The 14,593-nt window shown below is 39.5% G+C and overlaps 1 protein-coding gene across 1 annotated transcript in view; it reads left to right on the forward strand.

Moving 5' to 3' along the window:
- The window catches only part of CARNMT1 (carnosine N-methyltransferase 1), a 37,311-nt gene extending 24,746 nt beyond the window's left edge, over positions 1-12,565 (forward strand). The window contains exons 4-8 of the mRNA XM_027615257.2: positions 514-654; positions 1,608-1,786; positions 4,014-4,127; positions 11,603-11,706; positions 12,365-12,565. Coding sequence (XP_027471058.1) covers positions 514-654; positions 1,608-1,786; positions 4,014-4,127; positions 11,603-11,706; positions 12,365-12,466 — 640 coding nt within the window. The 3' untranslated portion in view covers positions 12,467-12,565. The remainder of the gene's footprint in view (positions 1-513; positions 655-1,607; positions 1,787-4,013; positions 4,128-11,602; positions 11,707-12,364) is intronic.
- The last annotated feature ends 2,028 nt before the right edge of the window (positions 12,566-14,593 follow it).

Below are 14,593 nucleotides of genomic sequence, written 5' to 3' on the forward strand. Positions count from 1 at the left end.
AATTCTTTTGCCAGCTAAAATACGTAGGATCTTAAAGATATAACTAATGCATTAAAAATCTACATATATTTCATCTGTTTAGTCACACAAACTGTTGTATTAGTTACAGAATTTAGAAATAATGTTTTGTTTCAGTGTCTCATGATAAAATGATTTTGTTCAATCTTTGTGTGTGCTGGGATCCCTTTGGGATAATTTGTCTTCTTGAGATAGTTGTTCAAGTGACAGCTACTATGGGGGTATGAGTGTCTTCTAAGTCTTTAGATATAAGGCGACTCCTTTTTTTCCTGAAAAGTATTTAGGGCATAAAACCCTCATCTGATATTTGAACATACGATAATTCCTCATGCCCTTATTTTTCATTTATATTTAGAAATACTTCTCAATTTTAAAAAGTCAATTTTGAGTGAGCTTATTCTTACTGAATATTTAAGTTTTTAGTTGTTAATGTGGATTTTGCCTTTTCTTTTTTTTCTTTGAGGGGTTGGACATAATTGCCTTATTTCATTTCAGGGATCCTTCTAAAGTAAATATTCTGGTACCTGGTGCTGGACTAGGAAGACTGGCCTGGGAAATAGCTATGCTAGGTTATGCTTGTCAAGGAAATGAATGGAGTTTTTTTATGCTCTTTTCTTCCAACTTTGTACTCAACAGGTATTTAATTTACTTTTTGCTGGAAATAGTAATTTCTCAGAATCAGATTGACTTACCTATTTTTGAACAATTCTGAATTTGAAGATAAATACAGAGTGTTTAATTATGATATATAATCATAAGTGTTTCTTATATTAAAATCGTTGCTTATACAAATTACCACTTTTAATTAGTTCTTAGTTAACAGAATGTTGAAACAGGATGGATAAGCGACTTTTTAGAAAATGATGGGACATCCCATGAAACTGAAATGTTCCCTGTGCAGAATTTCGAGACTTTGGATGACCCAGGAAGGAGTGTTTTCTCATTGTTCCTTGACCTTCTTCACCCCTTTGTTTCTTCAGTGGAATAAGTGCAGTGTAGCAATCATAACTTTTTCCCTTAATCAAATTCTTATAAAATGGCCAAGTATGCTCATATGATTGAGTTGGAAACATCTCTCAGAATTTCTGTGGCCTCTTTTAGAAAATAATGGAAAAGAGTTGTTATTTTTAAAGCCAGAAGAGGTGCATTGGAAAAAATAACTAGCTGCCTTGTTTAAATAATATGTTGTCCAGTATGGGTTAGGGAATGGTGAGAAGGTAAAATGGAGAGAATGGGAATAGTTGGGCAGCAAACAAAACCCATACCACTTTTTTGAGAAAAGAGTTGGCCTGTTTTTCAGTTTGAAGTTTGGAAGTTTGGAAATACATTTTTAAAATGTGAATGAACAACACATTTATATCTCTGAATTTACTTTAATTTTTTTCCTGTCTTTTAATTCATGATTGGTTACTCATCTACATACGTGTATATGTGCATTTTCAGATAATTGGTTGGGGTGTAGTGGTAACATCTTAAGTATTAATGAATTATATAAGTAAATCTTCAATCAGATTATATTTTAGTATTTAAAGTAGATTTTCTTGGTAAAATTTTTAGTTAACACTGAATTTTGTGCTCATATTTTGCAGATGTTCTGAAATTAATAAATATAAGCTTTATCCCTGGATCCATCAGTTTAGCAATAACCGGAGGTCAGCTGATCAGATTCGACCCATCTTTTTCCCTGATGTTGATCCCCACAGTCTTCCTCCTGGTTCTAATTTTTCTATGACAGCAGGAGATTTTCAGGAGATCTACTCAGAATGCAGTAAGTCCAAAACAAGCATTTAAAAGTTCTTGTTCTTTATTCTAAATTTAATGAGCTAATTTTATACTAAGCCAAAGTATTGGTCATTCATTTTGATCACAGAATATAAGATATGCTTCAGTGGCAAGTTAGGATATTTTCAAAGGCCTCTATAAGGGAATGATGGGAAATATAAAGAAGTATAAGATCCCACCATTAAGAAATATAGAATCTGTTGGATCTATTAATATAAGACACATGTGAAAAGAGTTCATGAATAATGAATATAAATAAAGGTAAAAGATTAGTGTGGGAAAGGAGATCTTTGTAGAGAGAAGGCTGTGACTTCAAGAATAGGGAGACAGGAGTGCCTGGGTGGCTCAGTCAGTTAAGTGTCTGCCTTCAACTCAGACCATTATCCCAGGGTCCTGGGGTCGAGTCCTCCATCAGGCTCCCTGCTCAGCTGAGAGCCTGCTTCTCCCTCTCCCTCTGCTGTTCCCCCTGCTTGTGCACACTCGCTCACTCTCTTACTCTCTGTCAAATTAATAAATAAAAATCTAAAGAAAAAAGGAAGAGGGAGGCAGAGGTAGGAAAATATAAATGAGTAAGGTAATCAGGGATGGTGGGATAGCCTGATTGGAAGGAAAAGAGAGGTTGGTTTGGTAGTTTAATGGGAGATATGGCTAGAAAAGTAGGTTGGTTCCAGATTGTAGAAGACCTTTAAAATCAGGCTATGAAGTTGGAACTTCATCTTGGCAAACTGTTGAAGTTTGAGCTAGCATTAGAGAAAGGGAGATGGCAATGGAGAGATGGGTGGTGGTGGGGGGAGTGGATTAGCTTTAGTAAAAGGAAGAAGAAAAATAGTATCCTAAGAGGTCAGCAAGATCATTCATTCAACACATTTATTTGAGCACCTGCTAAGTCCCAGGTATGTTCTAGGCATGGGAAAGAGCAGCGAGCAAAGCAAAGTTCCTGGTCACGGAATCTGTGTTCCAATAGGGAGAGAGGGGCAGTAACAAATTTAATATTGTAAGGAAGAATACCAAGGCAGGGTAACAGGGATACAGAGTGACTGGGGAGAGGCTGCCATTTATAGAGTTATCAGGGAAGGCTCTCTAAGCAGAACTTTAAAAAAAATGTTGAGCAGAGAACCTCGAAAAAGTGAAGAGGCAAACCATTAGACATTTGGGGGGCAATGTTGCAGACAGAAGCGGTGGCAAGGGAAGAACTATTCAGGGTAGGGAGGATGCTTGTTCTGCTCAAGGAAGAGCAAGAAGCCACTTTGGCTGGGGTGTAGTGAGCAGCGGGTGCAGTGGTGGGAGGTCAGGTTGGGGAGGGTTTGGTGAGGCTGACTTTGATTGTACTCAGAGAGGTGGGAAACCATTGGAGGGACTCGAGCAGGGGAGTAACAAGATAGTCAAGTTTTTGTTTATTTTTCCCTGAACTCTGACATTGGGAAAACCTGTATTCTGAAAGTAGAAAGAGAGAGATGGAAAATGTTAGGTGCTGGGGATAGGATAGAGAGAAAGTTCTCAAAAGAGAAGTGACATAATGGAAAACAGTCACTTAGGTGAGTACAGGTGACCTTGTTCTGTAGCAGGGCTTGAGAGAGCAGATGGTGAAGGTCATCCTCGGTGGGATCAGTGCCTTTATGGCACCGAGATTTGTAGAATCCAGCCTCTGTCCCTGGATTGTGCCCTGCCACGACCTCCATGGGGCACTGACAGCCTCGTTCCCCTTTTCCACTGATAATCCGCTGATTATCTGAAGTACTGGTGAACGGTTTAAGTATTTTTATGCCATTTGTTTCTCACTTGGCAACAAGTGCATACAGCCTTTCTGAAACTTGCCAGAATTGGTGGTTAACAGTGGCTTAAATCACGGTTTAAAATTCAAATGACAATTACATCATCTTAAGCAATTTGACATGAAGGCTGGACATTGAGTAGATTATAAACAAAACTCTTACAAGTACCATTTGGTAAAGACACCTAGTTATATAGGCTATCAAAAATGGTTTCCAAAGTGATTATCAAATTATTAGTAAAAACTTCCATGAACTTAGTGAAGCATCTCATAAATGATTGTTTGGTTACCCTAATTACCTTGTTGGTTGGAAGAGTTTAGCTTCTGTATTCCTCCAGTTAAATGAAATATTCGTAATCTGTAAGAGGTAACATTGTAGAAGTAATTAGAAGGAAAGGCAACGTAACATAATGAATGTGGTAATGTGGTTTTCCTCGAATAGATACCTGGGACTGTATTGCTACCTGTTTCTTCATAGACACAGCTCACAATGTTATTGATTATATTGACACAATATGGAAAATACTCAAGCCAGGTGGAATTTGGATAAATCTAGGTAAGTTCCTCAGTGTTTATTAGAGTCTTATACATGAATCTGAGTACTTACAGCTGTCCTCTGTTTGGTAACTTTACGTACCAGATGTTCACAAAGGTGATAGGTTGTATCATTTCCTTTAGACTGTATCCCAGTTAGTGTGGAGTTCGTCTCAAAGCAGTGGCAGCCCCAAGAGATAACACCTTGTTGGAGTCTGTGGGCGTCAGGATCGGTCTAGTCTTGTTGGGTTATGTCATGTGCTCTTTTTTTAATGATTGGACTTCACCGCAGATTTTGCCATTAGGACTAAGACTAGAGATAGAAATAGATCTTTTCAAACTTCTCTCTAGAATTTCATGGGACAGATGAGAGTGGCTGTAAAATGCAACCATAATACGAAAGTTATCCCAAACCTTAGGTCCTCTTTCAAAGGATTCACTTCTTTAAAGTAAGTTTCCTCAAAAATTTCCCAAGGAATGATTGAAATGTGATACAGTTGACCCTTTAACAGTGTGGGCCTTAGGGATGCTGACCCCTTGCACAATCAAAAATCTGTGTATAACTTTTGACTCCCCAAAAGCTAACTACTGTTAGCCTGCTGTTGACCAGAAGCCTACTGATAACATAAACAATTAGTGTGTATTTTATATACTACATGTATTATATACTGTATTCTTGCAGTAAATTAAGCTAGAGAAAAGAATGTTACTAAGAAAATCATAAGGAAGAGAAAATACATTGACAGTATTGTGCTGTATTTTTATCAACAAAACAAAACGTGTAGAAGCAGACCTGTGTAGTTAGAACCTGTGATGTTCAAGGGTCAACTGCATTACCACTGTGGGTGAGCAAATGCCTTATTGAATCTCAAAACAACCCTATGTTGAGATGGTATTTTTATAGTTGATGAGTCTGAATCTCGCTGTAAGTAACTAGCAGTGGCGTCCCGGAGCTTATATATATGGCAGAGACAGGCTCACAGCTCAGATCCAGCCCCTTAAATGCCTAAGCAGATAATTCTGCAGGCTCATCCTGGGCCTAACAGTTCGTGTTAATTATGTAATATTTCTGACTCCGATTACTGAATTGTGGTAAGGTTTCATGTATTTCCAAAGCATTAACTTTCACAGAAAGAACTTTTCTTTTTGAACTTTTATTTTAATTGGTTTATTAATATTTTACTTAGTTATGTAATAACAGTAATTTTAACTGCCCGGAACAAATAAAATTGGCTCTTCATAAGCCTACTGTTTGATAAGAGCAGACATGCTGGGCCGCGCTGTGATCTGTCCCAGGCATGAGGTAATAGGGCACTTGGGTTAGGGGGGAAGGTCAATTAGGAGAGCTTCTACTCTTCATACCGCAGAATTCCAAAACAATTCTGAGCATTGGATTAATGGAGAAGCATAGTCCTTAAAAATAGTTATTTGGAAAGTTAGTACTTCCCAAATAAAATTCTTTACATGTATAAGCTGAAGAATTTAAAAAATGATGATTCTCTTAGACTGGTGAGCTCTGGGTATCTGTTCAGAAGAGTGTTCTTACTCTTCATGCGCTGTGCTCATCCCTTACTCCTTGTGATTCCTACCGTGGCTCCTCCTATTCTTTCATTCCCCAATCTGTATCTCTGGTCCAAATATCTGTCATGGTCCAAGCCACTATGTACCAACTTGGATACTTCAAAATCCAAGAAAACCCCTTGTCTTTTCAGATCCATCGTTGACGCAGATTCCCCCAACCAGAAACCTGTGCGTCCTCCTTTCCCCTCTACTTCCTCACCATCTGCACGCAGTCAGTCCACAAGGCATGTCTCCTAAAGCTCCTCCGTAGGTCTGGAATTTCCTTCTGTCCCAGGGTTTCTCAGCAGTGGTACCGTTGACATATGGGGCTGGATTGTTCTTCATGCAGAGGGTGTGGAGGGGGAGGGTTGTCCTGCTCACTGTGGGATGGTGAGCGGCATTCCTGGCTTCTGCTTATTCGATTGCAGCAGGACCACCCCAGTTGTGATGACGGAAACGCAAAATCAACCCAGTTGAGAACCATTGTTCCAACCTCATGCTAGTTCCTTAGTTCAGGCCCTCATCACTGCTTGCCCGGATTACTTCAACAGTTCCATTGGGGTAGCCCCACCTTCAAGTTGTCTCCAACCCTTTGTGCCTCTTTTAGTTCTCTGTATGTTACCACCAGAATGATCCTCCTAACACATGAATCTATTCCTGTCATACTCCCTACATAAAGTTCTAGCTTTCTAGATACCCGAAACGCTCCAGGGTTGGGCTTAGTGCCCTTTGTGATCTTTGTGTCTTAGCTTCATTATTTCTGTTTTGTCACTGCCCCGGCCCTGACTGCAGATGCCCTTTCTCTTTTCCCTCTGTTCTCATGTTGGCTTTTTCCTGGGTGCTCTTAACACTCAGCTAAGGTGATCCTTTCAGGCTGGAATAAATGTTTGTTGTATTCTTCTTTTATATTCTCACAGAATCCGTGAGCATTTAACACAACATGGTGTTGCCACCCATATGTTTTTGTTTTCTCTAGTAGTCTCTGAGCTCAGTGAGGGCTGGAAGCTAATACTCGCTCTTTACCTCCTGCAGAGCCTGATGACCAGTGGCTCTTCATTAACTTCTGTGTATGAGTGTATTGTTTCAAAATTTGAAGGCAGAAGCAAAGTAATGTTAAGATGCCACAGAAGACTGGCTGCCAGGAGACAGGACAAAGTGGCATTTCTTTAGTAAATTGGTAACATTCCCATGGTTTTGGCGTCAGTCAGATGGGCCTGGAAAAATAATTTTATCTGTAAACTGAGAGTGCATCAGCCCCTGGGGGACGATTTCACCCTAACCATGCTGACACAAGACCTTAACGTCACTATATTCCTAGAGAGTGAGAACGGTCCCTGCTAGCCATAATGGAATACTGGAAAGCTACGTTGGAAGTTAAATTACAGTGAAGATATTGTCTACATTCTATGAAATCACAAGTGGGAATATTGTTAATTTAAAAACCTCTTTAAGGGGGATCTGAAGTACTCTAATATTCCTCAGGTTAGGGAAAGCTAGTGAGAGTGAGCTTTTTAAGGTAACTGTTTGCCTGTGTCCTTTGGGAAGGGCTATGATTTAGCAAAATGTAGAAAAGTGCCTGTGCATCCTGTTCTTCAGTTTTTCGTGGTGACCCTTAAACCCATGTATGTGTAATTTATTGTACAGCCTGTGTGTGGGTGTGCATATGCATGCACTGATGCGTTTATAGTCCAGTAGTGGAGGGCAGGCAATTAGCAGACGGAATCTAACTTCATCTGGAAGAATAAACAGGTTAAAGTACTAAAAAGAAAGACCCGCCGTTTTTTCCTTCCTATGTGAGAAAAAACCCAGTTCTTCTCTGTGTGTCTCCTTTATTCCTCATATAATAAAACACTCAGACGTCTGACACGTCTAGTCACCAAATGGGGGTTTTTTCCTCTACAAGCGATTCTCTGTGATACCAGCTGGGTGCCCTACACTTTTAACTCCTGATACTGTCTACCTGGAGATACTGTGAGATACCCCAGGTGAAGGGTTCAGTCTCACAGGACCCTCTCCCTCCACTCTCACAACTTCAGACGCTAGTCACAAACTGTCACCTGTGCTTCTGACCAACTGTAGATCTATAGGCTGCAGATTGGAGGTTCCAACAACCCCCTCTTTGGGTTTGATTGCTACAGTGGCTCATGGAACTTAGGGAAACACATAGGTTGACCATTTTATTAAAGGATATGAAGGATCCAGATGAACATCCAGATGGAAGAGATGCGTAGGGCAGAGGATCTGGGAAGGGGTATGGAGCTTCCATGCTCTGTCCTGGTGTTGCCACTGTCCCAGCACCTCCACATGTTCATCCCAGTAGCTCTCTAGAACTCCGTGCTTTTGGGATTTTATGGAGGCTTCATCATGTAGGCATGATCAGTCATTCCATTTTAGCCCTTCTCCCTTTCTTAAGAGAATAGTGGGGCAAGGCTGAAAATCCAAGCTTCTAACCATGGGTTGGTCTCTTTGGTGACTAGGCCTCATCCAGTAGCTGTCCAGGAGCCCCGTGTCAGGGACCAGAGTCAGAGGCCTAATATTTGAACAAAAGATGTCCTAGTGTTCTTATCACTTAGGAAATTACAAGGGTTTCAGGAGCCCGGTGCCAGAGACCAGTGTGTATATTTTCTATCATCTCACAAGTACCAAAGGAGAGCTTTATAAAGTGTAATGAGTCCTAACAAGTTTTCAAGCATTCTAAAGTTGGATATTTTCTGAAACATGAGAGGTTTCCTGTAAAAGGTAGATAAGGGACACATTACCTCCTTTACACACTGAGACCTTGTTACAGTGGTTGTAAAAATAGAAAAAGGGTCTAAAACAATGTCAGAGAATGGCAGGGAGGTCATCAGGAGACAGCAAAATGTAACATTTTTTCAGATGGGGTAGCTGGGTGAGTTTTGCAAAAAAACCCAGTGTGAACAGAGCCGGTTGAGCTGCAGTAACCCTGGAAAATGCCTGGCTCTATGGAGGACCTGGGATAATTCTGGAATATGAGTGACTATATGCGGAAGAATAGAAGTTGAAGATCTTGACCCCTATGTAACCAAGTAACCAAGATGCCTACCTTATGCCTGTTCCAGTCCATGCTCAGACAAAGACCAGAAGTTTAATTTACTGGAAAAAGTGAATGGGAAAGAATACAATTTATGAAGACATGACCTAGTAGACAGTGAGGGTGAGATGTAGGACAGAAAAGAAGGAGATTGGAAAATGAGCGGGCGGTGACCACAGCCCCCCCCCCCCCCCCCCCGACCTGAACTCACAAGAGCTCCCTACCCAGCCATAGAACTTTTTGCTGAGGTTTGAGTGCCAGGTCGTTTGTTTTGAACAATTGTAAGCCATGTTTCTTTAAGTGGGCATTTCAAGACAGCTACCACAAGCTTTCTTCTAGTTAATGTGTATCTTTTTCTTTATCTTAAATCCTTTCTATATCTTTGTTTTAGATGTGTCTTAAAAACAGCATAGTTACCTTTTGTTATGCAATATAACAGTCTCTCTTAACTGGAATTTTTAGAACCTTAAGGAGATAAATGGTTTAAATTAACTTGTCCCAGATTTGGCATGTGGGACCTCCTTCTCCTGTGTCTGTTTGACATGTCCCTGTCCCTGTTTGAGCGCCTCCTTTCTGGCACCACCAGTGCTCCAAGCTCTTGTACTCTCTCTGTCAGGCCCTGAGAGCAGCCATTCTCCCCCACCCCCCAAGAATCCCTGGTTCTTTTTGTTTGTTTGTTTTTTAAAGATTTTACTTATTTATTTGACAGAGACACAGGAAGAGAGGGAGCACAAGCAGGGCGAGTGGGAGAGGGAGAAGCAGGCTTCCTGCCGAGCAGGGAGCCTGATGTGGGGCTCGATCCCAGGACCCTGGGATCATGACCTGAGCCGAAGGCAGATGCTTAACGACTGAGCCACCCAGGCGCCCCCCCTGGTTCTTTTTAATAGAGAATGGTATGTAGAAATGTTAGATTGATTATACCTGTAGAAGGCTAAAATATACACAGAGATATTTGTCAAAGAACCATCTGTAAGAGACTGTAAAAAATACACAACTGTAATGGTTATATTTGGGTGGTAAAATTACAGATGCATAACTCTACACTGCGATGCTGGGCATTATGGTGGACTCACAAGAAACTGAAGATGTGTTCCTTTACTCATGTAGCTTGTAATCTGGTTAAAAGTGCAGATTACATGAAAAATAATCAGCAATGCCATACTACATTACATGAATTTTAAAGTAGGCTACATTAAGAGAGTGAGCAGTAGGGCTGGGAACTTGGGTGGATTATATTAAAACTTCATTTCAGGGACGCCTGGGTCAGTCATTGGGCATCTGCCTTCGGCTCAGGTCATGATCTCAGGGTCTTGGGATCGAGCCCCGCATCAGGCTCCTTGCTCTGCAGGGAGCCTGCTTCTCCCTGTCCCTCTGCCCCTGCTTGTGTACCCTGTCTGTCTCTCTGTTAAATCAATAAAATTTAAAAAAAAATTTTTTTTTAAACTTGATTTCAGCAGGGTTTTGGAGCATGGCTAAAGCTTGAGTTGGGGAGTTGGAGCCTTCTAGGTGGAACACAACATGAGTAGAGGTACAATATGACCATAGTGTGTAAGAATCATTGGAGTATTCAGACATAATAAGACAATAATGCTGGAGGCTCTTAAAATAATGGAGCAGGAACATCATACACTTTAGAGCTGGGCAGACTGCTATGAGGCTCTTCATGTTTATAACAAGGCTTCAAAGGCCTCGGGATGGTCTAGGACACAGCAGTGCTCAATAAATGGTAGCTACTGTCATTTTTAGTAGTACTAATAAAACAGGAAGCTAAGCTTGGCAGAATAGTTTGATGATGAACCATTGTTTTCTTCTGAAAAGAGTACTAAAGTATATATTCATAGTCATTTTTCCTAGTGGTTTATGTAGGGTAAAAAAGAGGAGAGGAAGAAGAATGTTTTAACTCTTAGTATGTTGCACAGAGTGATGAGCCTTTTGGGAGGACAAACTGTCCTGTTGTTACTCTCATTTCCTGTGATTAGCACATTGTATGAGGGGTAGGAGTGGTGAGATGGGCACCGGATCTGTAGTTAACCCAATGAAAGGTAAAGAGAAGATTGTTTAGATTAGTCCTGAAGTAACTATTGAATGATAGTGTTGCCTGGATGAGGCTGATGATGGATTGGGCAGAATGTGAGCAATTGAAAGATTGGAGACTCTGGTTTGAGTCAGATGATAGTTCCTTGGATACGTGGAATGAGAGAATAGTAAAGGGGGAATGTCATTTAAAAAGTTGTGATTGCTATCATGTACTGAATGCCTTCTCTATGCCAGGTGTATAGGATGTTACCTCACACAGAAGTCATATTAGATGGAGCAGAGCTAGTGACTTGCCCACAGGCACACCATTAGTAAGTGTTAGAGCTGGGATGTGAGTTGTGCCCTTAAAAAGCCAGCTCTGGTGTCATGTCTTCCTTTCAGGAAGCCTTGCCTCTAACTTCCCACCATCCCCAGACACTCTCTTAGACCTAGGCTAGCTTGAGGGCCCTTCTGTTTTCATATGATACCCAGTTTGTAGCTGCAGCTGTGCCTTTACTTAAGGAATTACAATTACAGTACACCTTTGGAATTTAGGGACTTCGCATTCTCTGATCCAGTTGCTCCTTCAGTAACTTAAGAGTTCCAGGTGTAAGGCGCATATGTGGAGAATCACAGTGCGACCCTGGTGCACCAGAGGGACTCCCTCCTCACGAGTGTGGGCCCAGCACTTGAATGGGCCAGAGTTTCAGGGGTCTGGACACATGCCCTTGGCAAATGTAAAGGTTCTCTTCTTCCTTTTATGTTTGTTTCTTATACTACCTATCTTATGATTCAACTTGAAGTTCTAACACAGCAACTAGTGCATGTTTATATTTAAGTAATACATTCATAATATCTTTAAACCGTAGGTCCTCTGCTGTACCACTTTGAAAATTTGGCAAATGAACTTTCCATAGAATTGAGCTATGAAGATATAAAAAATGTCGTTCTGCAGTATGGATTCCAGGTGGAGGTGAGGATGGAATCAAGTTTCACTCCCAATGCTCTTAGACAGGAATGGGACTATTATGACAGTTCCTGGCTTTACCTCTTAATCTCTTTGTTTTCTCATCCATAAAGTGAAAATACTTAGCTTTTAGAATTATTAGGATTTGGCATAATGTGTAAGTAAATGGAAAACTATAATCCCTGGTGTCATCAGTCGGCTTTCAGTGCGTGGCAGCTTACCGGTATAGGTACCAAGCCGACTAGCGTCTGGAAGAGCAGCTGAAGGGGGGAGGGCAGTGGTACTGTTCACTGTGTGTACTTCTGTAGTGTTCAGTCTTTTTTATCATGTGATTATAAGGTTTTATGATACTTTGACTTGTTTTAGTTGTGTGTTTATTTAAAACCATTTCATTCATTAAAAAAATTAAACAAGATTTGTTCTTAAAAATGAAGAGAAGCAATATATCGGAGTCATGTAGAGCTCCAACTCTTATTAGTGGTGTGACCATGAGCAATCTGTCCTTTGTAAAGTGCAATTACTAATAATGCCAATCTTAAGGGGGTATTTGTATGTAATAAATGAATTAATAAACAGAGTGTGTTTAAAATAGTACACTGTACTAAACCAGTACTCTGTGTTATCATGGTCATCATCATCATCATGATTATTGTTTGCATTCCAGGTGGAAAAAGAATCTGTCTTGTCAACATATACTGTGAATGATCTCTCCATGATGAAATACTACTATGAATGTGTCTTGTTTGTGGTCCGTAAACCACAGTAACGTTCTCAAGTGGTATCAGCAGAAAAAAGTTTGATAAGAGCAAATGCTGAAATAAACAACTCAAAATCAACTATCCCAATGACAGGACACAACCTCAAATCAGTGGTGCCTTCTTATTCCTAACAAAATTTAGAAATAGCGTCTATTTTCTTAATACGTCTATTGCTTTTTCAGAAATATACTATGCCATGCATATTTGTACTACAGAAGTAAAAATGGAGGAAATATCTTCAAGTATACTTTTTCCTTGAAGCCCAGAATTGTCTTTCAGTAGAAAAAACTTTATCTCCAGTGGTCTTCATGAAGCTGTCTGTTGCAAGTCTGCCATATTAATGACTACTAGTATTGAAGTCCCCCAAATCTCTTTGTTTTGTGTGCATTGCACAGGTTATTTTTAAAAGAGTCTGAGGATCCTCTGTCACATTCAGCATCTGGAATTGGGACTTTTGTTTGTGTTGGACCTAAGCAATCCATACATAGAATGTGTGTCTGTCCTTTTTATCATTCAGATTATTTTTTTCTAGCTCAGCTGAACTTAGAGAAGCATCAACCATTTCATTTTTATGAAATGCTGAATTTAATAAGATCACAGGCCAGTAAAATGCATTCAGGCATTCAAGTAACTGAGAAATTAGTCTTTTGGGCACACTAAACTGAACATTATTTGAAAGCATACTCATCATGAATCACTCTGAAATGTATGAGATCTCAGCACTCTTAAGTGAGGCACAAAAGCCTTTATTCAAGGTACTGCTCGGAAAACGGGGAAATGAGAATAAAATCTCCCATTTGAAATGTATGATTTTAAACTAGAAGTGAATACAGTCTGTCAGTGGATGTTTACAATAGTGTCTTTTCTTTAAATTACCTGGATCACAAAAGCAAGCACTTTTTTTTTTTTTTCAGTTAAACTGTCATGATGGTATTACCGTGGGGAAATTCTGAATATGAAATTCAGGGATAAATTACTGCCCATGGTCTGTGTCTTCAATATTGTAAGAAGCAGCCGTTCATGTGATTTCAGATTAACACCAATTTTGTTCCCTGATAGCTGGAGTTAAAACAGTATCTGCTGCTTTAAATTTCTACCTCTAGCAGATCTTTTCTATTGGATGGAGTTTTCCTTTGTATTTTTTTTATGTTTATTATTTTGTTTCCAGTAGCTTGGAAAGCAGAGATGACTAATTTAATGTTTTAACCTTTCTAGGTTAAAACATTAAGGGAAAAGGAAGTACTCTTGTTGGATATTTTCACAGGTGATTATGATGGCATTAAATGACCTCTGTGGCAATTTGAATCAGATAGACTTAATTTCAATAATGTGCTGTAGGATTAATGTCATGTTCTAGTAGGAAAACTTACTTGTGAATCTTTAGGCCTTTTTTGTTAGTTAGGTTGGGGGAGTCTGCGCAGTTTGGCATCTTACTAGTAGGAGCTTTTCTGTGGACAGTAAGGAGCTCTTGTGGCCTTTGGTCCTGTTATGCCGTAAAGGGCTCTATGAAGATTATTTGACTTGCTAAATTGTGGAAGCCTGTAGCCTCTTGAGTTAAAAAAAAAAAAACCCAAAAACGATTTCTTTTTTGTCTCCCCCCTCCTATACTTGACAGATGTTCAGTTATTAGAATTCTCATTAACTACCACATGAATGAATTTTAAATTAATTGGTGGGGGGAAAAAATCCAAATTTGGTTTTAAGAAAAAAAAGCTTAAAAGGATCCTAAGTATTTAAAAAATCCATTGAAAGGAAAGGAATGCATGCTGTTTTTGGGTACTGTAGAAAGGCTTTTTATTCACTGACTGGTATTCACTTTTTTACTTGTATCAGAACAAATGATCTTGTTTTTCTCAGAGGCAAAAATATGTTGACAGCAGGGAGTTGGCTTTATTACTTAAAATTTTGGCTATCAGGTTTTATTCTTTAATAATGTTACTTATATTTCTAAATTATAGCTTACGTTTTAGTTAATTCTGAAATCACTTATTTCATTTGTTTTTAATTTCTCATATCATGACTACTGTTTTTCAAATATTCTACACAAATTTGCATCACTTTTTTTCTCATTGCTTTTGTAATGTATTCTAAACTTGAAAATTGTGGTATCAATCAATAATAGAAATGTCACTGGA

The sequence above is a fragment of the Zalophus californianus genome, chromosome 13 (genome assembly GCF_009762305.2).
Source record: "Zalophus californianus isolate mZalCal1 chromosome 13, mZalCal1.pri.v2, whole genome shotgun sequence".
NCBI lineage: Eukaryota > Metazoa > Chordata > Mammalia > Carnivora > Otariidae > Zalophus > Zalophus californianus.